Genomic DNA, 27,957 nt, shown 5'->3' on the forward strand with positions numbered 1-27,957 from the left:
ACTATTGTCTGTGTCCATGGGTTATGCATATACACATACAAGTTCTTTGGTTAATCTCTTCCCATCCATTCACCCATCCCGACCTTCCCTCCGAGATTTGACATTTAAGTATGGTTTTATTATTTCCTTTCTTCTTCCTTCTAGTTTATACATAGAGTTGGAAGATACTAAATAGATTACTAAATAGTTTTTATTTTTATCATAGAGCTAGTGATAGTCTATTACTCTTCTTTACATGTTCATTTTCCCCATTAGACTGAACAACTTGAGAGTTTGGAAAAGGCAACAAATATCTGTTGAGTAATGAATTCCTTACATATGAATGTCTATGAAAGGTAGAGGACTTATTTCTCCATCTTTTACATTTCTCTTAGTTGGCAATTTCCTTCCCCCGCCCCCTACTATTAACCCTATTTCACAGATCAAGCTGATTCTTTTTATTCCCTATCTCTGCCCTCATTCTAGATCAGAATTCTCCCACCAATATGTTTCATCATCTTTTACCTTGCTAACAGTGCTTGTGCTGTGTGGACTTGATCTTCTCATTAGAAATGATCCTGTTCTCCTATTCCCTTTATACTAAAATCAATTCATTTGAGGATTCCTAATGAACTCATTTCAATTCTTGTGTCTTCTACCATGGCAACCATTAATAGTGGCAAGGAACAAGGAGAGTTCCTTTTTTGCTATTTACAATCCAACAATGGATGATACGTCCAAACATCCAGAAGGGTGATACCAAAAGTATTTTATCATGGAATCTCTCCTGCATTAGGGACAAGAATGGTCTTTGGCTTACCATTCTTTGTCATACTGACTCTTAGGTGAGGATAACAATGTGAGAAGGTTCCAGAGCAAAGAGCATATCAGTCAGTGTTGCTAGAGTAAGTGAATGAGGGGGAGAGAGATAAAGCAAGGACTAGATGGTGCAGATTTTATAGTCCTTGTTAATGAGTTTAGATTTTATACTAACTGCAATAGGAAAACATTGATTCTTATTGTTGGTAAATTAATGGGAGATATCTTGTTTCTGGCTTAGCCACTTGGATTTCAGTTATATCATTCTTTCCATGATAAAGTATTTTTCCATGTACAAACAATGAACTTTAGGAATAAAATTATTTTCCTTAGGGTTTTATATATATGCCACTATACATAAAATTTATGAGTTTTTATTTTTTTAAATTGAGAGAACTAGAATATTAATATACAGACACTAGCCATGATTTGTTAAGAGAGTAGTTTGTTCATGGAAGAACATTATTAATTCTCCCTCCCTCCCTAATATGTTTAGAGATGATGTAACACTACTTAGACAAGAGGTCCAAGACCTACAGGCTTCACTTAAGGTAAGAATATAAATTATTATATTAGTTTATTTTCAGTGTTTCAGATAGTAAATCTTTTAAAATTTGCTAATTAAAAATCTTTTTTTTTTCCCTTTTAGGAAGAAAAATGGTACTCAGAAGAATTAAAGAAAGAATTAGAAAAATTTCAAGGGCTGCAGCAGCAAGTAATTGTTTTTAAATGCTTGAAGTGTGTTTATTAGTTGATTATTGTCATTGTTGAAAATTAAGCATAGCACTTTTTTTATAAGCAAGTGGTTTGATATAAACAATTTACTAATTTGTTTCCTGTGTTTAATAACCTACAGTGTATACCTTTTGTAATTCTAATGAATGCAAACAAGTATATGGGAATCTAAGAGGTAACTTCTTAAAGTTGCGCCATTAAAAATCAGTTACCTGTGGATTTTTTTTAATATTAGGCTACATTATTGTATTCTAACAATGTACCAAAATGGTTAAAAAATGTAGGTTCAAACAGTAGTGAAACTCTTCAAAGCATTTGTGATTGTGACAAGTTGGAAATGACTAAAATGTCTTTTGGTAGGGAAAGAACTGTTATTAACTGTTATAGTGAAAGTTGTTTGAAAACGTGGGAGAACTTGTATTACTGTTAGGTTTCAAAAAACAGAATAAAATATTTATATATATGTGTGCATATACATAAACACATGTAAATATTATATGACTTTACATAAAAATAATATATAGAAAAACATATAGCCTTTTATTATATAGGATTGGTGATCCCTTTGAACATTATCTTAGCATATTGTGACTCTCAGTCTTTTTGCCTTTTAATTTTTTTCACCAAAAATTGTCATTTGGACTAGAAAAGACAAAAACAAATAAGTGGACAACACAATATCAGTCTTTTTACTATTCAGCCTCTATAACTGAGATTGTATTAAAGAAGTATTTTTATAATCTAAAATATTTATAGATTACTCATCTGTTACATGGATGCTAAAAAGAACTAATCAAACATGGGCTGAATTATCTTAGAGAGGAAGTTGTTAATTACATTTTAGATGACTATTTTACATTTAATAAATTAATTCTCTACAGTGCAAGGTGTAAATTGACCTGTTAGGGGATTTACTTTTGTGGGGAAATGTATTTGAAATATTGATGATTCTTAGCAATCATAATGTCCAAATCAATGGATGGAAAAAGAATCAGATATACTATGAGATGCTTTATTAAACAAACTCTATCGTATGTGTATAATTCTTTAGACTATGACAATAATGACAAGGAAATATATTATTTTGTTCCTAATGCATGTGATAAATTAAACCTTATAGAATATGTTCTTTATTTCTGCTTTTAAAAATGATTTATGATCCTGAATTAAAAATTTATGCTTTTAAAGCCAAATTTTTTAGTAATGATAGTTCCATGGCATATTTATCTAACGTAAATTTTCAAATATTATAGTACTGAATCTTGCCTGCTGAATTACTTGATTTACAATTGTATTATATTTATTTATTAATTGGAATAATTTATATTTATTACTGAATTTATGGAATTTAAGATGCAATCTATTGCAAGACACATACTACGGTAATTTCTTACAGGTCAACATAAAAACATTCTTAGAACCAGTGAGTGACAGTTAATTATTATGCCACTGTGCCTAGTATTATTACCTTAGAGATCTGGAAGAATGTGAGCAGGTCAAAATTTAATTTTCATCAGTATGTTCTTACTTTCCTGACTGAATGTGGCTTTCAGAGATTTTTTTTTAAGCATTGGCAATTGTAACAGTATTATTTTCTTTTTAAATTAATTTGTTTATGTCTTTTGTTTTCATTGAGGTGTCTAAACCTGATGGATTGGTGGCTGATTCATCAGCAGGTAACTTTACTTAAAGCAGATATTTCGTTTCTCTTTTTTCTCATCCTTTTTTATTTTTTCTTATGTCTGCTATATGAATTTTGTTTTGTGGTTATATTTTAATTGCTCGAAAATAGTGAAGATAATAGTAATAGACCTGTGAACTTTATAATTAAACAATTTAGTAAAAAATCTTAGTATTTTCTTAGTTCATTATATTCTGAAGTTAAAAACTTCTGGAATATTACATCAATCAATATGGTTATTTAATAAAAAGTTAAATCTATTAATCAAAGAGTGATGTACTCTTTTTCTCTTAAAAGAAAATGATGAAACTAGCATCTTTGTAACTGACTATAACTGGAGGAGTGCTCAGTGAATAATCAAAATTATTTTTGAGGTTTTCTTCTGTATTTAATTTCCCTTTGAAATCTCTTTTCTTTATGAGAATGAAATATTAGCAATTGCCTGCATATTTTTAATTGATTATTTTACTGAAGATCTTGATTTTTTTCCTTAAACCATTTCTCATTTCATTTCACATTATTACAAATTTTATCAGAGAAGCAGAATATATTCCTTTTTAGTCAGTTGACAGATATAGAAAAATAACTATGAAATATGAAATCAAAATAATTTTTAAGCAAGTATTTGTAGATTATTTGGGTGTGATGCTAAATAGTTCTTTCATTTATTTTACATATTTATAAACTATGACTTGTGTCTTAAATGAGACAGATATGCTTAATTCTTAAAATATGAAGATACTGGTAATTGGTAATAGACATGTTAATTGTCTTTACTGCAATGATTATGGTATAAGTAATTAAAATTTAGCAACTGTAATTAACATTATATGTGAGTAAATACTATACTTTTCTGTAGAACTTCACTCTTTGGAGCAACAATTAGAAGAAGCTCAAACAGAAAATTTTAATATTAAACAAATGAAAGACTTATTTGAACAGAAAGCAGCACAACTTGCCACTGAAATTGCAGGTAAATTGATTAAGAATTTTTTAACTAACACATCAGTTTCATTTCCTTTTGTCATAATACATCCTAGAAATAAACATTGTATTTTAGTGATAAAGTATTTATTATGACTATGGTGGTGATTATTGGAATTTAATAACAGAATTACTATATAAATTATTTTGTTTGTCGTCCCACCTACTTCCTTCAGAGGACTTATTTTCTCTATAAAATTCTTCTTGAATTTTAGAGAAGATTAATTTTCTTTTGGGGTATCTTAAAGGTTAACAAATAACATTTTGAAAATGTTAAATAACATAGTATAAATTTAACCTTTGGTTATACTATCAGTTACATATATTATTATTTTTTTAACTACATGCTTTAAGGTTAACTATTATATGTGATTAAATATACACTAAAATTCTATTTAGTAGAATACTTATATATGCAAAAACTTTTTATTATTTTAAGTTTGTTATTTAATGTAATCAGCAGTATACTTTTATTACATATTTATGGTTATCTAAGGACAGTGGATTTAAATTAAGTAATATATAGATATTACAGGAATTTATAAAACTGTTCTTCCTTAGAATTAATGTCATGAAACTAATATATATATATATTTAACTGTCTTTAATTAGATATAAAGTCAAAATATGATGAAGAAAGGAGTCTTCGAGAAGCTGCTGAACAAAAAGCGTCACATCTGACAGAAGAATTAAACAAAGAGGGAACTATAATTCAAGACCTAAAGACTGAACTGGTAATTTACAAACCATTTATTAGCGTATACCTTTATAATCTTCTAAATTCAAAATGAAATACCTGTTCTGATGAAAAATATTTAAAAGTAGCTTGAGTACGGTAAAATGGAAGAAATAAAAAAATTCCCGATAGTTCTTCTACCTCTTTCCTATATTCTAGATATGATTTTTTAAATCAAAATGGAATTTTATGATACATAATTTATTACCTTTAACATTTTTGTTGTTTCTATCATAATATCATCTTTTTTGTATTTTCCATATCTGCATATCTCTGATCCTGACCTTCCCTTGCTCTTTAGTTTTATAAATCCACCTACTTTTAGGATATTTCTAGTTGCATTTCTAGCTTTCATTTCAAATTCAATAAGTATGTATAGCCCATGGACACAGATAGTAGTGTGGTGAAGGCCTGGAGTGGGGCAGGAACGGGGTGGCGGGGGCCAATGGGAGAAAATTGAGAACATCTGTAATACTCTCAACAATAAAGATAAATAAAAAAAATTCAATAAGTATAACATCAAGTCCTCATATTCCTCCTAACTATATTTCTGTCTTTGGTATTGTACATCTTCACCATTCTTCCTTAGGCTTAACAACCTTGGATCTGTTCTTGACTCCTTTCTGTTCTTTATTTAGCACTCAGTAACTATGTGAATGAATGAATCAACTATATTCAGTCTGTAACAAATCCTAATTATGCTTAAATCTGCTCCTTCATTTTTATAAGATAGAAAATGAAGGAATGTAAACATTTGTCAAGTGATTGTTATCAACGAGTGTAGTTTGTAAAGGCAAAGAAAGCAAATAAAGAAATGCAGATAATTGTGAATTTGGTATTTTGCACCTTGAGTGGTAATGCTATTAAAGAAGAGAAGAGTCTTGCTGTGGGGAAGAAATCAGTGTTTGATGTTTGGAGTTCAGTAATTGATATTGAAGATTGTTTTCATTTTGATTTCTTTGTAGTAGAATCATTGAAAATGTTTATAATTTTAGTTTTTCACTGTAATTTCTAATTAACATGTGTTGTTGCTTCGCAGCTTCAAAGACCTGGTGTAGAAGATGTTGCTGTGCTAAAGAAAGAACTGGTCCAAGTTCAGACACTAATGGATAACATGACCTTGGAACGTGAGAGAGAATCTGAAAAACTCAAAGATGAGTGCAAAAAATTACAAGCAGATTATGCTAACTCAGAGGTAATGAAGTTCAGTGTACTTAAATGTGATTGACATTAACTTGTTTATACTGTTAAAAGAAGCCAGGATTTGAGATTTTTCTGAGTGACCTATCAAAACAGTATTTCATTTCTTTAATTTTCTCTGAGTAATATTGGTATATAGTCAATATGGTCCAAGAGTCACTATTTTGTCTCTGCTTTTTGTAGCTAGGCATTTGGAGAAGAATGTTTGCATAAAAGTGTAATGTGCAATTTAATAAATGATGTATATTGTGTAGAGATGATATTTAAAGTTAAATTTGCTCCTGGCTAGTCAGTAAGTGGTAATTGAGTTTATTTCAATTAGGTAGGGGTAAAGAAGCATTTCTGAGAAGTAATATACAACTCTTACTAGATGGTGTAGAGGTTCATATTTCTTCATAAGTCAGCCATTCCATTGAGTTGACATTCATTTCCATGTAATTTATATGCACTGGATCCAGTTCTCCTCAGGAATTAATCCTCTTTTCCTCATGAGATATTCGAAGGCTGTACATATTTACTCTGAGTTTTTTCTCTTCCAGGATAAACATTCTCAGTTCCTTCTATCATTTCTCAAACATGACATGACCTTGGCCTGTAAATCCCTTACATAGTTATGTCAGCATGTGATAAGCTCTAGGATATATAACAAATGTATTTGTGTAAAAATACCAGCCTTTATCCTATAAGAGATATTGTTATGAATACTATTATTTGTAGTTCTTAAGCTCTCTTTTGTGATGTGGACCTCAGTTTTTTATATTTTCAGTTTAAAAGTAAAGTTATAGTGACCTTTCAATTTGTATCTCTGTCTTAGAGTTTTTAAGCTGGTGATCTGAAAGCTATTCTATTCATATTTAGTAATATATTGAGCTATGGATTTTAAATATTGATAATCCATGCCATTTTTTACTTCTTCCTATATCTTATCAATGGGGGATGGGGAAAGTCTACAACACGCATAGGCATATGAGGCTTTCTATGAGCCTTAACACTTCAGAGTTTAAAGTTTAAGAATTTTAGGGCCAGAATTCCCAAAAGTGATCTTTGTAGTCCAATAACACATAATCTCACAGTTTTTCCAGCAGTTTCAGGGATTTCATGAACTTATTGAAGACAGTTAAAAGCTCCTAATGTGTAATCAAGGAGAGGCTGAATCAAAGACATCTCATGAGGAAAATCCCATTTAGATAATGCTGGAGTAGAAATACTTGAACCTGAGTGAATCTAGTCATTTACTTCTGTGCTTCAAGAAGAATTACTTTTCATTAAATCTGCCTGTCTACTAGTATTTCTCAAATTAAAAAAAAAATTTACTCTGTTTTAATGAAAAGTTCCCTTAATGTTATTTGAAATTTCAAAAACAAAAGCAATGGAGTGACTAAAATTGAATCACAGTAATGGCAGTTTCAGAATATGTCTATTTAAAGTGCAATCCTCCTTGACCTTTTCCAGCTGAGAATTATGGTGTTATAGTTTTTATATCAGTAGAATTTGAACAAAGAGAAGAAATATCTATATACTTACTTGCATTTTGGGAAAAATACACATGGGAAAATACTTTTGAGTAATATTTTATTTAAGAATTACTCTAAGTTTAGCCCTGACTGTTGTGGCTCAGTTAGTTGAGTGTCAGCCCATGTACCAAAGGCCTTCTGGTCAAGACAAATGCCCAGGTTATGGATTCAATTGCCTGTCAGAGCACGTGCAGGAGGCAACTGAAAGATGTTTCTCTCTCACATTGGTGTTTCTTTATCTCTAAAGTAAAAACATTAAAAAGAAGAAGAAAAAAGAATTACTCTAAGTTTAATATGAAGATTTTTTTAAAATTTATATTTTTATTCATGTAGATTAAAGTATCTTTATATGTAATGAGAAGAGGTTCTTTCAAGTTTTCATAAAAAAAAGCTTGTGTTTTGAAGTAAATTTTAAAATAAAGGGATTTATTCCTGCTGAATAATTGGTGATTTAATATTTTATTATATTATTACTAAAACATAGATAATATTTACTCCCTTCTTACTTAATTAATACATATATAGTGATTGAGACCTCATTATTTTTGAAATATTTTGAACAACTTTAGTAAAAGGTAGCATAAGAAAATAATATTATTAGAAACTGACTCTTACTTTTTGAGTACCACTAGTTTTGGATACTATGCTAGGCATTTTAAATATGTAGTCCCATTTGTTTCTTTTAACCCTGTGAATTAAGTACTATTTTAAATTTGTTTTATATATGTGAGGAATCTGAGACTCAATGAGATTATATGACCTTTTCAAGGCCATGCACCTAATATTAAGAAGCCAGCATTAGAACTCAAGTCTTACCCAAAGCCTGTGTTCTTTCTGTGTCATGCTATCTTCTATTTTAGGTGATCTGATGATTTGCCTTAAAAGTAAATTTGTGCTGTTAAACTTGACCCTAATACTTATTGTTATGACTTTTTGTATTTTGCCATATTGTATGTTGTAATATTTATATTAAGTATAGCTTAACATTTATTTTGAGTTGTGTCTCATACATTTATATGAAAAAAAATACTGTCTAAATATTCCATCTCATCTATTTGTTTATAACTGCATTTGTTTTTAGCTTCTGCCTGCTCTTTAAATATATGGCATTTATTTTATTAATTTATTAACATTTAATTCTATTTATTCTTAGTTAAGTGTGTTGGTAAATTATAGCACTTAAGGAACTTAATCGAAAAAAATTTCATTTTATATATTAACTATTTTACTGAACCTAAAAATTAGCATGAAAAACAAAACACATTAAAAGGAAATAAAGAAGCTAAAAAATGCAATGATTTATTCCTAGTTGAGGCTGAAGATATATAACTTGGTGTGCATTGTTAATAGGTCCTTATGTTTCATTACTTTCATTAAATATATACATTACGCATTTATTGACAGTTTTAGGTCTAGATATTTTAAATGGCATATAAATTACTCATTCTAGAAAATTTGAAAGTACTTTATAAATACTAATTAACTATTTTATAGATCAGAAATTGAGGATTTAAAGCTTTAAAAGTGTTATTTCTAAGGACCTACATTATTGAAGATATTAAAGTTGTAATTAACTTATATTTAATGTGGTCTTTAATGGAAACTATTTTTTAAGAATTTTATTTCTATTCCAAATTAACTCATTTGAATTTCAGTTTTAAAAGCTAACATGCCGAAACCGGTTTGGCTCAGTGGATAGAGCGTTGGCCTGCGGACTGAAAGGTCCCAGGTTAGATTCCGGTCAAGGGCATGTACTTGGGTTACGGCCACATCCCCAGTGGGAGATGTGCAGGAGACAGCTGGTCGATGTTTCTCTCTCATCGATGTTTCTAACTCTCTATCTCTCTCCCTTCCTCTCTGTAAAAAAATCAATAAAATATATTTAAAAAATAAAATAAAATAAAAGCTAACATGTTGCTAAAGATATGGAATAAGTATGATTATTTTCAGTATAGTTATTAAAAAAGTATTTATTTTTTAAAAGTATGCTAATATAAGAGATCAGATTTAGCAGTATGTTTTGACATTTTTATTGTGTGTTAAATGTGTACTTTTGTCAGTCCTGTTTTCCACCTTTCATCCATCATTTTATTATTATTTTTTCTGCTTTCTAATGGAGATGCTTAAACTTGAGGTAATGTGTTTTTGGAAGACTTTTAATATTAGTAATACTTTTAATATAGCATCTTTATCATCATATGGCATTTTTGTGTTTTAAGGCAATCTCAGAACTTCAAAGATATGCTCATTTTTGTTTTTTTAATCATACACGTTTTTAGCCATCTTTAAGTGATTATTTTACTAAGTAAGAGTAGTAGACTATTAGGACAATAATTATAATTCTAAACTACCAGCAGGATGTTTGCTTGAAATATCTTTTCTTAATTATTTTGAATGAAAGTTCAAAGTTGAATTCAATGACATGGCTTCAAGGAATATGAATTATTTATAGATCTAATATATGGTTTCCATGGAACAAATATCTGACAACTCCTTGGAGATAGAATCACTCATTCTTTTAGAGAGAATTTTTTAAATGCCTAAGTAGCAGCATTTAGGAGTGGGAATATAACGGTGAGTAAGACAGTGCTGCCTCTCATAAAGCTTATTGTATTCCTTCGTAGAAGCTGAACAATATATAAGTAAACAAATTATGGTAGAAAGTCAGTTAATGCTAAGCACTGTAAAGACAAATAAAGAAGTGTGGAGCTGACAATAATGTGGGACAATTTTAGATAGAATGATCAGGAAGGTTTCCTCAAGGAGCATATGTGTGAGAAGAATGAAGTAAGCAGGAATCAGGAAACAGGAAGAGTCAGTGCAAGTGCTAAAGCCTTCAAGGCACAGGTGAGCTTGGCCTGTTAAATAGAGAGGAAAGGGCCCTAGTTGAGTGGCTTGGTTGGAGTATTGTCTGTATACCAAAAAGTTTTGGGTTCGATTCCCAGTTGCAGCTACTGATCCAGGTTTCTCTTCCTTTCTCTTCCTTTCTCTCTAAAATCAATAAATATATTCTCATCAGGGGAGAATAAAAAATGAAATAGGGAAGAAAGGTAGTGTGGCTAGAACAAAGAGCCTTTTTTGTTTGAATTTCATCATAGTGATACCACACATTCTGGAGGGGTTTCCAAAGGAGTAGTATAAAAGATCTTTCGGCATTTTTATCACAATAAATTAGTAGCCTAACTTTTCTTCCTTGAAGTTGAAAGTACTTATTTATAATCTATGATGTAGGTAACTGCTGATGTGTTTAGTAAGAAAAAATTTTAAAGTTTGTCTTATTCATATTATAAAGTTTACATATGAATAAAGAGTAAAAATTATAATTTTAGGAATGTGAAAAATAAAGTAAATCCAATAAGTAATATTAGAAACACAAAGTTCTTTTGTTAATGTCATAGAAAACCATACTTAAAAAGCAGTTCTTAGTCTTTCTAAAGAGAAAGCTTTAATGCTTAAAACTTTCATGTATAGGAAGTTTATATTATTTTTTAATGATCCATTGCTTTAAAAATAAAAATGACTTTTCATTAAAAAAGTTAAAATGTATTAAAGCAAAACCATGTTCAGCTCTTATACCTGATCATAGAGTGATCCAGCTTAATGAAACTATATATAACTTCCATTGGATAACTTCTTTGGACAAATACTTACCATTACAGTAAATAAGATGATCCACCATATTTCAAGGTGACTCTGCGTTTTATATCTGCATTCAACATGCTTTTAAAATAAAAAGAAAAGGCTGTTACAGAAATTGGGAGAAAATGGAGACATGACTTGCATATGTTCTTCAAATTCAGGAGGGTTAATGTACAGTTTCAAAGCCAGTAAATTCAAGTTTGCAGTTTCATGCATGCTTCAAATGCATAAAGTAGGATGGAATTTTTTATTTCATGTATTATTAAATAAATGTACATTTTGGATAAATTTTAAAAATTATTTTTAGGCAAATTAAATGTGGGCTGGCAATAGGATGGTAGGATAAAGAACCAAGTTGAAACTTCTAAGGATTATTTCAATTTTACAACAACAGTGACAAAAATCTATATAATCTTAAAGCCTTTGGATGCTTCCATTTATTTTTTAATTACCTGTTTGCTCTATTTTTTTTTAGGCCACAATAAGCCAGCTAAGGAGTGAACTTGCCAAAGGGCCCCAGGAAGTTGCTGTGTATGTGCAAGAATTACAAAAACTTCAAAGTTCTGTTAATGAATTAACACAAAAAAATCAGGTGAGAATTTTAAAACTACATATAGTAGGGAATTGATTTTATGTATCTTAAATTTTAATCCTTTATATTTTATTATATATGGGCACAGTACAATGTGATATATTCTGTATATTATTTTAGTGTTTTGCAGTCAATTTCCAGAACTCATCATCTTTTTATTTTATTTTAAATCTTTATTGTTGAGAGTATTACAGATATCTCCCTTTTATTCTCCCATTGCCCCCCTCCACCCGGTTGCCACCCAACCCCAGGACTTCACCACCCTACTGTCTGTGTCCATAGGTAAGATCTTTGGTTAATCTCTTCCTGCCTCCCCACCTCCCTTCCCTCTGAGATTTGTCAGTCTGTTCCATGCTTTCTTGCCTCTGGTTCGATTTTATTCACCAGTTTATTTTGTTCATTAGATTTTTTGATTTTTAGATTCAATTATTGATGGATATATATTTGTTGCTATTTTACTGTTAATATTTTTGGTATCTTCTTCCTCTTCTTAAAGAATACCCTTCAACATTTCATGTACTACTGGTTTGGTGTTGATGAGCTACTTTAGCTTTTTCTTGTTTGTGAAGCTCTTTATCTGACCATCAGTTATAACTGAGAGCTTTGCTGGGTAGAATAATCTTGGTTGTAGGTCCTTGCTATTCATCACTTTGACTATTTCTTGCCACTCCCTTCTGGCCTGCAAAGTTTCTCTTGAGAAATCAGCTGACATTCATATGGGTGCTCCCTTGTAGGTAACTACCTGCTTTTCTCGTGCTGCTTTTAAGGTTCTCTCTTTGTCTTTAACCCTTGGCATTTTAATTATGATGTGTCTTGATGTGGGCCTCTTTGGGTTCCTTTTTTGTGTGACTTTCTGTGCTTCCTGGACTTGTAAGTCTATTTCTTTTACCAGGTAGGGGAAGTTTTCTATTATTATTTCTTCAAGTAGGTTTTCAATATTTTACTCTCTTTCTTCTCCTTCTGGTATCCCCAAGATGCTAATGTTGGTATGCTTGAAGTTGTCCCAGAAACTCCTTATACTATCTTCATATTTTTGGGTTCTTATTTCTGTTTGCTCTTCTGATTGGGTGTTTTTGCTTCCTCATATTCCAAATTGCTGATTTGAGTCTCAGAATCCTCCACTCTACTGTTGAATCCCTGTAAATTATTCTTTATTTCAGTTAGTGTATGCTTAGTTTCTAAGTGGTCCTTTTTTATGTCTTTAACATTCTCACTAAGATCCTTGAAAATCTCATGAAGATCCCCGAGTAACCTTATAACCGTGGTTTTGAACTCTGTATCCAGTAGTTTGCTTGCTTCCATTTCTTTCATGTGTGACATGTTTCTTTGTCTATGCATTTTGGCTGCCTCCCCGAGTTTGTTTCTGTGTATTAGGTAGAACTGCTATGTGTCCTGGAATTGGTAGAGTGGCCTTGTGTAGTATTGGGGGCCCAGTAGGGCCCAGTGGCTTAGCCTCCCCAGTCACCTGAGCTGGGCACTCTAGGGGCCCTCCTATGTGGGCTGTGTGCACAGTCTTGTAGTTGAGCCTTGACTGCCTTTGGCATCACTGGTAGGAATTAAACTCTAGGCCGATTGTCTGTGAGGACCAGCTGAGTCTACAGTGGGAGAGCTACTATGCAGGAAACACCCCTATGGAGCAGGACTTGCTTCAGTGGGGCTTTGGTTCTCATTGAGTCTTCCCCTTGAGTGTGTCACTTGTTAATGTTAGAGTTGTAATCTGCTGTAGTCTGAAGCTGTCCACCAGGAGTATTGGCTCTAGGGCCTCCAGGGAGGTACAAAGTCAGCCATTGCCTGGGACCACTTGGCAGGAACTACAGAGGGATCTGCAGATGGCTGCTATTTGTATTGGGCTTGGAGGTGCCCATGTGAAGCCCAGCTATGAAGCAAGGCAGGCTGTGCTAGTGCCAGGTCTTGGGCCTTTTATTGATAGGTTTGGGGCATGCTGTCATCATCTGCAGCTTGTTTGAGAGATTTTAGCAAAATCTGAAGCCTGAGCGAGGATAGACCATTCATATAGAAAAGCTGCTGTAAACAGCTTGGGTGGGGCTGAAAATTGGATGGGACAGGGTCTCAGGGAATCCCCAGGGCAGAGCCAAAAGTGTACTTCAGACTAATGGTGACTCAGATATGTCTGCCAGTCAGCCCTGTGACAGGAAAGGTCCCAGCATAGGATTAATGACCCATCTGAGTACCCCCATTTGGGAGAAAGCCACCCCTGAGTTTCTGCCCTGATGCTAGACAATCCAGTTCCTCCCCATATGTGTCTTGGTCTCCCAAAGCTGCTGGGTGCTGGGAGTCTAAGTAAGTTCCTTTGCCAGCCCTTTAAATGGAACACCTGAGTCTCCAGCAGCCTCCGTGTCAGCCATAATCCCCACTGGTTTTTACAGCCTGTGTTATAGGAACTTCTCTTCCCAGCTCTGGAACCCTGGGCTGGGGGTCTAGTGTGGGGCTGGGACTCCTAGCTCTTCAAGGGTAGCCTCCACAGAGATGATCTCCCTCCCAATTAAAAAAATGGCACACGTGGGTCTCAGACCAACCTGTTCTGGGCCTCTGCCCCTCCTACCAGTCTCACTGTGATTTCTTCTTTGCTTCTCTAGTTGTAGGACTTGCATTCAGCCAGCTTTCAGGTGGTTCTGAATGATGGTTGTTCTGTATTTTAGTTATACATTTGATGTCATTGTGGGTACTGTGAGTACAGGCCTTTACCTGCGCCATCATTTTGTACTCTCTCCAGAATTCACCATATTGCAAAGCTGAAACTCTATACTAATTAAACAACTCCCCATTCACTGCCACTCCTTGCATCACCATTCTTTCTATATCTATGAATTTACTATTTTAAGTAACTGTTAAGTCTAGTCATATAGTATTTGTCCTTTTGTGCCTGGCTTATTTCACATAAGCATAATGACCTCAAGGTTTTTCTATGTTGTAACGTGTCAGAATTTCCTTGTTTTTCAATGCTGAATAATATTCCATTATATGTATATATCATATCTCTTCATCTGTTGATGGATATTTAGATTGCTATAGTCTTTTGGTATTGTGAATAGTATCAAAAGAACATGGGTATATAAATATCTCTGTAAGACTCAGTTTTTAATTATTTTGGGTATATAAACAAAAGCAGAATTTCTGGATCATATAATAATTCTGTTTTCAATATTTTGAGGCAATCACCATCAACAGTACATAACAATTCTCATAAGTGCGCAAGGATGCTCCACATTTTTGTCAACATTTCTCTCTCTCTCTCTCTCTCTTTCTCTCTCTCTCTCTCTCTCTCTCTCTCTCTCTCGTTTATAGTCACCATCCTAATGGGTATAAGGTGGTATTTCATCATGGTTGATTTGCATTTCTTTGATGGTTAGGATGTTGAGCATCTTTTCATGTGCTTTTTGGCCATATAATGTTAATTGGGTTGTTTGTTTTGTTGAGTTGTATGAGTTTTTTATATGTTTTTGGTATTAACCTGTTTTCAGATCTATGATTTGCAAATATTTTCTCATATATATTTTTAAAATACATTTTTATTTATTTCAGAGAGAGGAAAGGAGAGAGAGATAGAAACATTAATGATGAGAGAGAATCATTGATCAGCTGCCTTCTGCACACCCCCTATTGGGGATTGAGCCTGCAACTTGGCACATGCCCTTCCTGGGAATCGAACTGTGTCCTGGTCTCTCTAATTTCTTAGGTTGCCTTTTCATTCTGTTGTATCTTTTTGTTAAAGAAAAAACACTTCTCCTGTATATTTTCTTTACTGTTAATACTCTGACATCATATGTGTGGACGTTCCACACATTAGCAGTTCTATGGCACAAGTGGGTGTCCTACAATTTACCTTAGTTCTGAAACTCCTTATGTGGAGATATCATCAGATGGTATACATTAAGACCATGACACTCCCCTTCACACGTCAGTTGGAAGTTTATCTTGTTACCTATAATTATGATCAATTGGCTATAAATGGGAGTTTCCACAGCCCTCTTCTGGGATTCAATGAATTTTCTAGAGTGACTCACAGAAGTCAGGAAAACATTTTACTTACTAGATTTCTGATTTATCATAAAGGAATATAACTCAAGAACAGTCAGATGGAAGAGATCCGCAGGGCAAGTTTTGTGGGAAAGGGTGCAGAGCTCTCATGTCTCCCTGTTTTTTCTCAGATTCTTGTTCACCAACCAGAATCTCTCCAAACCCTGTCCTTTGGGTTTTTAGGAAGGCTTCATTATCTAGGCGTGATTGATTAAATCATTGGCCTTTGATGATTAATTTAGCCTCCAGCCCCTCTCCTTGAGGTGGGGAATGTCCAGACCCAGGGTCACATTAGACCCTTGAAATCATTTGGTCTGGCCCTGCCATGGCATTAGGGATAAAGTAATTAAATGTTTGACCATATATAGCCAGCTAATTTTTAAGTTGACAGTTTTGTATGGCCTGCAAATGATGTTATAAATACCAAGTGGCTCTTGACAGAAAAAAGGTTGCCCAGCCCTGCCTTAGGGGCTTTCTAAATAAATTGCCTCATTAACATAAACTCATAGGTGGTTGAAAGGGGTTTATTATGAATAAAAAAATACATCTTTATTGTTTTATTGTTCTTATCTTAACATAGAAGATTCCAAGGGTTTTAGGAGTCTGTTCCAGAAATGGGGATGAAGACCAAATGTGTATTTCTTATTATAAATCACAATATCACACCTTTGATGCAAAAAAACCTTTTAATTTGATGTAATTCATCTATTTTTACTTTTTTTATCTGTGCTTTTGGTTTTATATCCAAGTAATCATTGCCAAATCTAGTGTTACCAAGCTTTGTTGTAACTACTACAGCTTTTAATGAGTTTTGAAATCAGGAAGTGTGAGACCTTCAGTTTTGTTTTTTATTTTGTATTTTGTACTTTCCTCCCATTACTTTTTTGGTGGTGGTGGAATAACGGGTTATTAAACCCTTATATTCAAAGTTAAGATGAATTTGTTGACTTTACTATTAGCTTAGACTTAATATTTTTGTGAAATATAACAAGGGAAAAATCAAGATAGAAAAGAACGTGATAGAAGGGAAAAAATAATTGGCTTCCTTAGAGAAGCCAGAGGCCTGAGTCTACAGGACCCAAGCAGGGCTGTTGAGGACAGTACACTGTGGACATAACTCATTTATAGTGTCTCTAGGAATAGGAGCTGGCGCAGTTGCATGTAACACACATAATCGGCTATAAATATTAACTCTCTTGCCAACAGCTAGGTGAATTAACTTGGGAGCAGGTCCTCCAACTGAAACAGGACAACAAATGGGTTGGGGCTGCCTATCACTACTTGTGTTATGCCCAGATTTCAGATCCCCAAGAAACCACTCCAGAGAGCCAGCCAGGTCCGATGCAAAAGCATAAGAGTCTTTATTCGAGCTAGCTCGTGCTCCCTGTCCACCACACTCACTGACACAGCGGCAGGAGGCAGAGTGAGAGAGCTTTGTGGGGAGAGGAGTTTTATAGGGGGAGGAGAGAGGACTATGGGCCCTGCCGATTGGCCAGGCGCAAGTTGGTGTCTTGTTACACAGGATGTGGTCATATCTATGGCGTGCACTTCCCTTGATTATCATTGGTTAGTTTAAAGAAATCCTAGGTGTGGCTAGCAGAGGCTTGGGCTTCCGGGAAGAAGCTCCTTGCTGAGCACATGGCTGCTGCCCAAAAATGGAGGATTTGGGGCAAGATGGAGGGCGTAGCCCTCGCCCTGTCACTTGAACCAATTAAGCAGAGACAGGGTCGAATCATGTATGAGGGATGAAGTAATTAAATGTTTGACCAAATATAGCAAGCTAATTTTTAAGTTGACATTTTTGTATGGCCTGCAAATGATGTTATAAATACCAAATGGCTCTTGACAGAAAAAAGGTTGCCCAGCCCTGCCTTAAGGGCTTTCTAAAAAAAATTGGAGTATTTATTCTAATAATGCGGGCAATATGGGAGAGCAGATCATCCATGAAAGTCTGCTCTGCACCCCCTCATAAGCCAGCTGTTTATATGGGGTAGAAGGACAAAGATTACATGGGGAAGTAGGCAAAAGGGATAAGAATGGGTATAATGGTTACAGATTACAGGCAATGTGGGCTGGGGGTTGGGGCTGGGGATTACAAAGGGCCCAGCGAGGTTGTTAATCTTTCCAAGAAAATGAAACCATAATGTGGTGGTAGGTTGAATTGCAAAATCAAAGAATGGAGTCAAGAACAAAAATGGTTGCTGGAAACAAAGTTTATTGAGGGATAGACAGACTTCCTGCCATATGAGGGCAGCAGGAAAGGGGCCCAAAGTGGGTTACAGCTTAAGCTCTTTGTCTAGGGATATTCATAAACCCTGCTAGTTTCTGGTTGGTCCCTTCAAAAAATTCTGGCAATATCCAATTATTTCGAAGCTCTAGTTCCAGTCTATAGGGGGATGGGGGAACCTGATTGAGGACTGCCACTTCAGGTCCAAGGTGACATCACTGTCCCTGCCTACTTTTCCTCACCCAGCCAGGTTCCACCTGACTGGGTCTAGTTCTAGGTCAGTGGTCGGCAAACCACAGCTCACGAGTCACATGCGGCTCTTTGGCCCCTTGAGTGTGGCTCTTCCACAAAATACCACGTGCAGGCGCGCACATACAGTGCGATTGAAACTTCGTGGCCCATGCGCAGAAGTCAGTTTTCGGCCTGGGCGAGTCTATTTTGAAGAAGTGGCATTAGAAGAAGTAGGGGGACATTCGCTAAGGTCGACCCTTCAGATTTAGGACGTTTTTAGCAAAGGCCAGCTTAGGAGTACCCTAATTAAGTTAATAACAATGTACCTACCTATATAGTTTAAGTTTAAAAAATTTGGCTCTCAAAAGAAATTTCAGTCATTGTACTGTTGATATTTGGCTCTGTTGACTAATGAGTTTGCCGACCACTGTTCTAGGTCCTTTGTTTGTTTCCATACTCCATGTCTGCAAAGCTCTACTTCCCTTCCCCTTCCTCCCCTCTACCCACCATGGTCCAATCCCTGACTGACAGCGTAGCCCTCTTTTTCTATCTCCTCAATAATAGGCTGTTCTCAATAAGGAGGATGGAGCCCATTTTCAGGTTAACTCTTAGGTTTCTGGGCGTAAACTCCCAACCAGGTTAGAATGTGCTTTCTTTAATCAGAACAAAAAAAAAATCAGGGTTATCAGCATGATTAATATTTTTTTATAACTATAGCTACTCTCCACTATTCTATTTCTCCCTTCTGCCCCTAACAACAACTTTTGTCTAGCTGTCAGAGACTGCAGTTTAGACCCACAGTTTATTACAACCTCATGAGAGACCCTGAAGTGGAATCATCTCACCTAAGCTTCTGCTGGATTTCTGACTCCCAGAAGCGGTGCAAAATAATAGATATAATTTTAAGTTGCTAAATTTTGTGGTAATTTGTTACTTGTGCCTTGGCCAGCAGTTCTCAGACATTTTTATTTCAATAGACTTTAAAAATTTTTAAATTTATCTTTATTGTTGGAAGTATTACAGGTGACCCCTTTGTCAGTAGACTTCTTGATATCAGTGTTATTAGTGGAAGTGGAGTTCTTGGGGTGCCTCAAGGAAAAGAACTTCCTAAGCTCCCCCCCCACCCTGCCCCAGGTGGATGGCGTTTTGTGGAAAGCTTTATTGATGATGTAAAATTAAGGGGGTTCCCCTCCAAGATTCCATCTGTGTCTGTCTTGCCATGGAAGAAGTCCAATTGTCTTCCACGGGGCCAGAATTAAGGCCATTGCCCAGAATTTCTGTTCCATGTTAAAGTCTAGCATCCTGCATGTGTAGTCTGCATGGCCACATGGCTATGGAGAGAGAATAGGTGAGCACACTGGCGAGTCGGGGTCACAGAGCAAGGGAACAAGTGCAAGAGCAAGAGTGTGGGAACTCTGTCTGGGGACTTTAACCAGGAGCTTCTTTAAACTAACCAATCAACCTTTCAGGATTTTACCTGCTTCTGATGGGCATCCCCCAGCCAATCCATTGTACCACACACTAGATTGACAGGCAAGAACCTTTCCTGCATCACCTGGACTTCACCATGCGCCTATCTCCCCTTTTGTTTGATCCCTTCTCCCAGTGATCTGCAAGAATAACTCTGGGGTTCCCTGGGGAGCATGAAGCTGTAGCTTCCTGGTGAAACTGCCCAGATGACCATCCTTATAATGTCTGGCCTGCCCTTTGCTCTCTTCCTATTATAAGTATTAATAAACTAGCTAGTTATGATGATAATATTAGGACTGCTTTACATTCTCAAAGTTATGAACCCCAAAGAGCTTTTACTGGTATTTTTCTGAGTTATATCTATGGATACTTACAACATTAGAAATTAAAATATAAATTTTAAAATGCTTATTAATTTATTTTAAAAACTATTAGCAATTAAATATGAACATTTATGAAAAATTACTGTTTTTTCAAAAACAAAGAATAGTGGTGATGGTTTATATTTTTGCAAACCTCTTAAATATTTAACTTACTACAGGAGAGATGGATTCTCATTCGGCTATAAATTTAATCTGTTATGATATGGTTGAAGTATATGAAGAAAATTCAGTCTCATACAGATATGTAGTTGGAAAAGATAGGGATATCTTAATAGCCCTTTTTTAGATACTTGTAGCTATTTTAATTTGATACTAGATAAGGTATAGTTTCTCAAAAGGTAGTTACACTGTAGACTCTGAAACCATATCAATGCAATTTTTGTACTTTGTAACATTAAAATTCATTCCTCTATCTTGCCTTTTGAGTCTATCTTTCCTGTGCATGACTTTATAACATTGTGTTACAAATGTGGAAAATATTGGTTCACTGACTTATGAAAACCTCCCAAATACTGACACATTTCATTGTACAATATAAAAATAATCACATTTGTCACTATCACTATCACTATCAATTTCAAAATAGGCTTTAAGTATGAGTGTCATGCTCATGGTGGTGGATACAAGTTTTCCAAAATTCTTTTTTTTATATATATTTTTATTGATCTCAAGAGAGGAAGGGAGAGGGAGAGAGAGAAATATCAATAATGAGGGAGAATCATTGATTGGCTGCATGCCCCCTTTTGGCGATTGAGCCTGCAACCTGGGCATGTTCCTTTTCCTGGAATCAAACCCAGGACCCTTCAAACCACAGGCCGATGCTCTCTATCCACTGAGCCAAACCAGCTAGGGTAGTTTTCCAAAATTCTAAGCTTCAGTTGAAAGCTTTAATTTTACAATTGACAGCAAATACCATCAGTTCTATTCTTTGAAGTGACAGGGTATCTGCCTTCTGAGCTCTATACCCTGAGTCCCCAGTCCTGGCTTCTGCTCTCTCAGCTCCAGTCCACTTCACCCGCTGCTGGAGCACAAGGTGGGTGGCTCCACAGGGAATTTTGTGCGTTGGCCCTTTAAGAGGGTGCCTGAATTTTCAGCTGTTACTCCCTGGCAGACAGTACCCTGCTGCTTTTCACAGCTAGCTGTTAGGTGGGCACCTTTCTCAGTTTTGGTGCTCTTTGCTGGGAGTCCCAGCTTGGGGATTAGATCCCAGAGTTCTCAGTGGCAACCCACCACAGCTGAGATATCTCTCGGGGACTTCAGTTGCTGTCTTTGGGCACCTGGGCAGCCTTTTCACACCTCTGCTCCTCCTACCAGTCTCTAAGTGGTCTCCACTTTCGGTCTTCAGGTGTCAGGGTTCTCTCCTGTGTTTTCCTTTGATTATTCAGGAAGTTTTTCGGTATTTTAGTTGTAATACCAGTTTATTCCTGGGAGCATGTCCGTGCAGCACGCACTTACTCTGCTGCCATTTTTAATCCTCCTCTCATCCCTTTTTCATCCTTCATGGGTCTCCTCTTTCCATCAGTCCCAGTATTAAGGTGCTCATAGACCAAGCGGGGGCCAGATGTGGCAAGTAGTTATATTACTTGTATTACCACTGTGTTGCAAGGTGGTATATTGATATGAACAGTGTAGTACAATGACCAAAGGCATGTTTAAATCTCAGCTTTGCCACCAACTGGCTGTGACACTCAACTTCTCAAAGTCTTTCCTCTTCTGTTAAGAAATAATGTATATCCATTTGCCTCTTAAAATTGATATGAGTATTAAAAAATTAATAGTGCTTAGACCAGTTTCTGGTGTTTAGTAAGCACCTCAGTGAATGTTCATTTTTGTTTTTTATTTGGTAAGTGTTGTGATACAGGATTGGGTCAGAACCAAGGTAGGAGTTTTCCTAACTTACTGCCCAGTAACTCAGGAAATGATTTTATAGAAGACATAACATTTTAGATTAGTCTTTAAGGATTCTAAAGAGCATTTTACACAGCAGAGAGGTTAATGACATTTTATTGTGAGAGCTAGATAAATATATACAGGAGGCATGGGAACATGCAAGATCACAAAATACGAGATGTTGGAGAGCTACAAATAGGTCAGTTTGTTCTTTCTCATCAAGCTGTTTTGAGGAACAAATAAGATGAGATGTCTGAAACCACTTTTTAAGTGATCAAGCATTTAAAAAAAAGTGCTTTTTTTGCATTCATTCTCATTACCTGGGCAAATAACAATTGAACAATGGAGCCTGAGATAGGGAGATTAATTCTGTAAAAAATATGTTGAGAGAACAATTAATGAAAAAAATCAAAAGAGGACTAGACATTTGGAAGGAAAGAAGAATTTTGCTTACCCAAATGATAATTATGTTATGAGTTAGGCTTAACATTCATTCTATAATTTAAACTTGAATAGGATATATTTTGGGGGAGCACAGTTTGACTCATTGAGTGTCTAAATTGTATTATGAAAAATTTATTGGACTTAGAATCATAATATGTGACTCTGCTACTGGCCAAGTCATATTGGGTTCTTTCAATTGTAGCTTCCTTGTCTGTAGAATGGGGATGATAATGTCTATGTTATATTTTGTTGTAAGGACTTATATTGATAAGTACAAGTACAATTATTATTTTCTTTAATGGATTCTGCTGTACTTTAAAAAAGCAATATTCAAAAACCATGTAATCACTATACTCTTATTTCTGATTCTACGGGAAGACCATAATAAAAATGAAATGCTTGTAGTGTTAAATATAGTTAGACTTTTGTATGTAAAAATTATAGTGTGAGTGGATTAGGTTCTTACAAAACAAAGTGGTTTAGGTTCTTTTAAAGAAGATTTAATTATCTCCCACCTCTGCAATAAAGCAGATAGATTTTGATTAATTTTTTAGGACAAGTCAATTTTAAACAGTCAATGGTTGTTATGTATTTTTGCTTTTTAAAGATTGAAGCTGTCTGAGGGGTCATTTATTTATAGAATTGTTGGGATTACTTGGTCACTTTATAAGTAAACCTGTGGGGAAGAAGACTAACTTATTACCAACCTTAATTTTTGTAGCATGTTTTAAAATTATATCTTGTTCAGGTTCTCAGTATTTGTGACCATGGTTATATTCATGAAATTCAATAACTTAGAATTTTCTTTAAAAAGATCCAATACATTTATAGATCACCAAATAGATTTGACTTAGCCTGCAAATTCTAAAATAAATGTTATTTTCTTAAAAGAGAAAATGTAAAATCATGTCAAGAAAGATTTGCAGTTACTAACTAGTAACACAAAAATGTTTATAAAAAGATAATTTTTCTAACATAGTTTGACTTAAAAGTATTAGTTTTTTCTCTAGTATTTTCTCTAGTATTTTTCTCTAGTATTCTACTTCTTATTTCTATTCTGTTGGTTGGTCAAGGCACACATCTCTTGGCTAATTTTGCTACGAACTTCTTGTTGCTCTTCTTATCTCTAAGGTTTCTCCCATCTTGTCTCTCTTATATATGCTTCTGTCATCTTTCTGCTTTTTTTAATATTATATTCCTACTTGGTAATTTACATTAATGTACTTTTTCTCAGATAAGTTACTGCTACCTTTCTCTCTTTGGTGCCTAGATTTATTACTGCCCTGAGGTAATAGTGTTTACTGTTTCCCCACATGCAACTTGTCTGTTCCATTCTGTCTTTTTGTATAGAGCAGATGGCATGAGTCATGTATACCTATTACTTAACTCCTCTGACCACTTTACCAAACTCAAACTTTATTTCTAGATGATTGGAATTTACTAGTTAGCTTCACCTGACTTTGCTCATTTTATTTTGTAAAAAATTAGGCACTTAAATTTGACACAGTTTTTGTATTAATCCACTTTTGCTTGTACATCATGCTTTAACTTACTTAGAAAAGTATTTTTTAATGTGGGTGTTTCATTTATTTCATTTTTTTTGTGTGTGTTTCATTTAGATTGTAATCTGTTTAAAGACCAGAGGCTTTGATTGTCCCCTACCATTTTTATATTATTTCTTTCTATACTTTGAATATAAAAACTGAGTAAAATAAATATCCATGGATCGACTCTTCTGGTGCTTATAGTGGCTTCTTATCCCAGCTTTCTTACACAATTAAGTCAAAATTCTGATTTATATTGCATGTGTAAATATGTTGATTTAAAGTGTTCAATATTAATTGTAACAACCCCACTGAGACCAGACTTTGACATCTGATTAGTCTTGTTGATTCATATATTTGATTGGTAGTATCATTTTTACATTTTGTACTTGATAGTATTAAGTAAACTAACAAAATATAAAGCAGGTAAGTGATATTTTTAAATCACTATTTATATACTTAGAGAAATATTTGAATTAGTCTTAAATTTTTAACTCTTAAAATGGTCCTTATTAAGAACAAAAATAAGGAATGAGTAGGATCAGGCATACTAGAGCAGTGAATGGTACTGTTATGCTAAAACACTTATCAGCAAAGCCAGAAATGATAGTTGCCACAACATATTGTTATCCAAGATAATTTTTGATGCTAGAAGGGTAGTTTTAATTTATAACTCAAATGGGAGAATATAAATATTCTTATCCTAAAGAATCTAGTAGATTTTAGGGTTTTTATTTATGTCAAAATTGCATTAGTAATTCTTAAATTATATTAAGTTAGTATGTAATAATTTAATTCTTCTTGGTTAGAATATTTTCACGGTTTTTATATTGTAATATTGACTAAAACATTTAGTAGGAGATGGTATTGCTGTATAAATTCTTTGAATAATTAGAATAATTAAAATATTAGAAAAGGAAAAATTGTTAAATTGATATTTCAGAACTTGACTGAAAAGTTGCTGAAGAAAGAACTGGACTATACTCAATTAGAAGAGAAGCATAGTGACGAATGTGTGAGTAAAAAGAATATACAAGCAAGCCTTCATCAAAAAGACCTAGATTGTCAACAACTTCAGTCAAGATTATCTGCTTCTGAAACCACACTGCAGAGAATACAGGCAGAATTAGGTGAAAAGGGAGAAGCTACTCAAAAACTCAAAGAAGAATTATTAGAAGTAGAGACCAAGTACCAGCATCTTAAGGCAGAGTTTAAGCAGCTACAGCAACAGAGAGAAGAAAAGGAGCAGCATGGATTACAACTCCAAAGTGAAATTAATCAGGTAAGGGATGTTACTTTTATGTATTTAATTTCTCCTATGGTTTCTTCTTAGTGTGCCTGATGGTTATTTGATCATAATGTAGTTCATTAAAAAATTCTCATTAAAAAAATTAACTTTTAATTTTCACAACTGTAGTATTGAGTCAAACCTCATTTTCTTTCATTTCAGTTTCCCTTAATAGGAGAAAATAATGATATTATCTGTCATTTAATAATGTTGTGAAGTGTTTATGACTTAATACATATAATTGCTTAGGACAGTACCTGGCTCATGGTAGGTACTCTCAGCACATATTAGCTTTTGTAACTGATTCAAATTGTTGACCATTCTTTAATTTAATTTTTTCTTACTAAAAATTTAAAATATAATTATTTTTAAACCAATAATATAAAAATTAGATATATTAAAAGAAAACCTATTAGTCCTAACAGCTATTTCTTATAGATAAATGTCTATCAGATGAAGTTTAATGCAAGTATTGACTTTGCTATTAACTTAATTTTAAAATTATGTATTCTAGTTATTTCTTATAGATAACATTAAAAGTTGATTGAAAAAATGGAAATTTGGGGAAGAACAAAGTCCTCAGCCAGTTTTTTGGTAATGTTCAATTATTTTCACTTAAGTGATACTTGCTTTTATGGCATCAATTTTTCTGTCTTCTTGGCCTGAGATATTCTTCCTATTCCTCTTCTACTTGATAAATAGTGCTTATTTTATTTGCTACTTTTCTAGAAATCTGCTTCTGAACAATGCCACTTCTAACCTTCCCCAAAGATGGCTTACGCATGTACATATCTTGATTGTTTTACTTACTACAGCATAGTTACATTACCCTATGTCTTTCTTCACTAGACTCTGAACTCTTTGGGTACAAAAACCATGTCTTACTACTTTTTTATCCTCACTACCCGGCACATTGCTTACTTATCAGAAAATGTTTTAGTGAGTAAGTGAAAAAATAAATTCAGGCATTCATAATGAAAGGAAACAGAGGCTTGGAGATATCAGTGAATAACTTAAAAATAACTTAGATATTTGACTTTCAATCCAGATAAACAAAATGGGCATTTATGGTTTCTAAAAGACACCATGCCTTAGTTTTAGGAGATACAGAAATGAAAAAGGACACACTACCTTAAATGATTATGTAAATGTCATTGAGGATAAGAACAGTGCTATCCTCTACCAAAGAATGTGAGAATTATAATAAAATGATCCCATATACTATGAGAATTTGGGAGAGTTCCTCTCCTTATTTTCCCCCCATAGTACTTCACCATATGTAATTATTTTGTTCAGTTATGTGATCAGATAAAGCTTTCTGTAAGAGAGAAGTGGTGCTTGAAATTGTGAACATTAGATGGGTTTAGGCAAGTAGCATTTTGAAGGCAGGAGGAGCTTTCAGGCAGAAGGATTGCGAGAGTAAACTAGTGGCAGGAAAGTATTACAAAAACCAGGAAGGGCAGTGATTTGCTCTTAGAATAAGACATGTGTAATAGGGGTGGACTATTATGGACGAGCATTTGGGACTTTTATGTAGGATCTTGAATATAGGCTGAGAAATACAGGCTTTATTTGGTTATGAGTGGATGGAGGGGCATTGGGAATTTTTGAGAACCTATTCAAACATATTTGTGTGTGTGTGTGTGTATGAATCCTTACCTGAGGATATTTTTCCATTGATTCAGAGAGAGTGGAAGGGAGGGGCAGGGGAGATAGAGAGAGAAAGAAACATCAATGTGAGAGAAACATATCAATTGGTTGTCTCCCACATGCACCCCGATTGGGGATGGAAATTGAACTTGCAACCCAGGTACATGCCCTTGACCGGGAATCAAACCTGTGACCCTTCGGTCTGTGGGCTGACACTCTAACAACTGAGCCACACTGGCCAGGACTCAAACATATTTTTATACAAAGATTTAAATATATGATTATTGGGCTTAGTCACAGTTCTGAACAAAATAAAAAGGTCATACTGAAGACCTTGAAGTGATACCATTTATCTTCTTTCTTTCAGCATGCTGTCTGGATTCTACCATCAAAGTATGTTTCAGATCTGTCCACTTCTTTTCATCTACACTGCTACTAGCCTTAACCTAAGCCTCCATCATTGCTGACCTGGGCTACTGTATTAGCCTTCTTACAAGTTTCCCTTCTTCTAGTGACCTCCTTAATCTATTCTCCATACAGAAGTCAGAGACATCTTTTTAAAACATGAAGTAATATCACTTTATTCCTCTGCTTAACACTGCTTAAAGTGGCTTTGCATTACATTTTGAATTGAAACCAAATGTTTTAATTTGGTAAGCCTCTATGTAATATTGCCCAAACTATGTCTTCAAATGCATCTCCTGTCACTGTGAAGCCATGTTGTTCTTCTTTTAGTTCCTCAAACACACCAACATGTCAAATGCTTTCCTGCCTTAGGTCCTCTGCCTGTGTTTTCTTCTTAGTGTATTCTTGACTGCAGTTCTTCAAGGCTGGCTCAAGTGTCATTTTTGCAATAAAGCTTTTTGGGACCAACCTATTTAAATAGCTTGTTTTCCATATAGTCTGACCGACC

General features: G+C 34.4%; 1 protein-coding gene across 2 annotated transcripts in view; it reads left to right on the top strand.

Moving 5' to 3' along the window:
- Positions 1-27,957, top strand: part of EEA1 (early endosome antigen 1) — a 154,814-nt gene that overhangs the window by 63,525 nt on the left and 63,332 nt on the right. For both annotated transcript variants that reach the window (XM_070409588.1, XM_070409589.1), the window contains 8 exons: positions 1,295-1,349; positions 1,448-1,513; positions 3,170-3,209; positions 4,074-4,187; positions 4,811-4,932; positions 5,974-6,129; positions 11,763-11,879; positions 25,050-25,388. In XM_070409588.1, the coding sequence (XP_070265689.1) occupies positions 1,295-1,349; positions 1,448-1,513; positions 3,170-3,209; positions 4,074-4,187; positions 4,811-4,932; positions 5,974-6,129; positions 11,763-11,879; positions 25,050-25,388 (1,009 nt within the window). The remainder of the gene's footprint in view (positions 1-1,294; positions 1,350-1,447; positions 1,514-3,169; positions 3,210-4,073; positions 4,188-4,810; positions 4,933-5,973; positions 6,130-11,762; positions 11,880-25,049; positions 25,389-27,957) is intronic.

Source organism: Myotis yumanensis, unplaced genomic scaffold (assembly GCF_028538775.1).
Source record: "Myotis yumanensis isolate MYYU_CA2020_CCGP unplaced genomic scaffold, mMyoYum1.0.hap1 SCAF_3, whole genome shotgun sequence".
In the NCBI taxonomy this organism is placed as follows: domain Eukaryota; kingdom Metazoa; phylum Chordata; class Mammalia; order Chiroptera; family Vespertilionidae; genus Myotis; species Myotis yumanensis.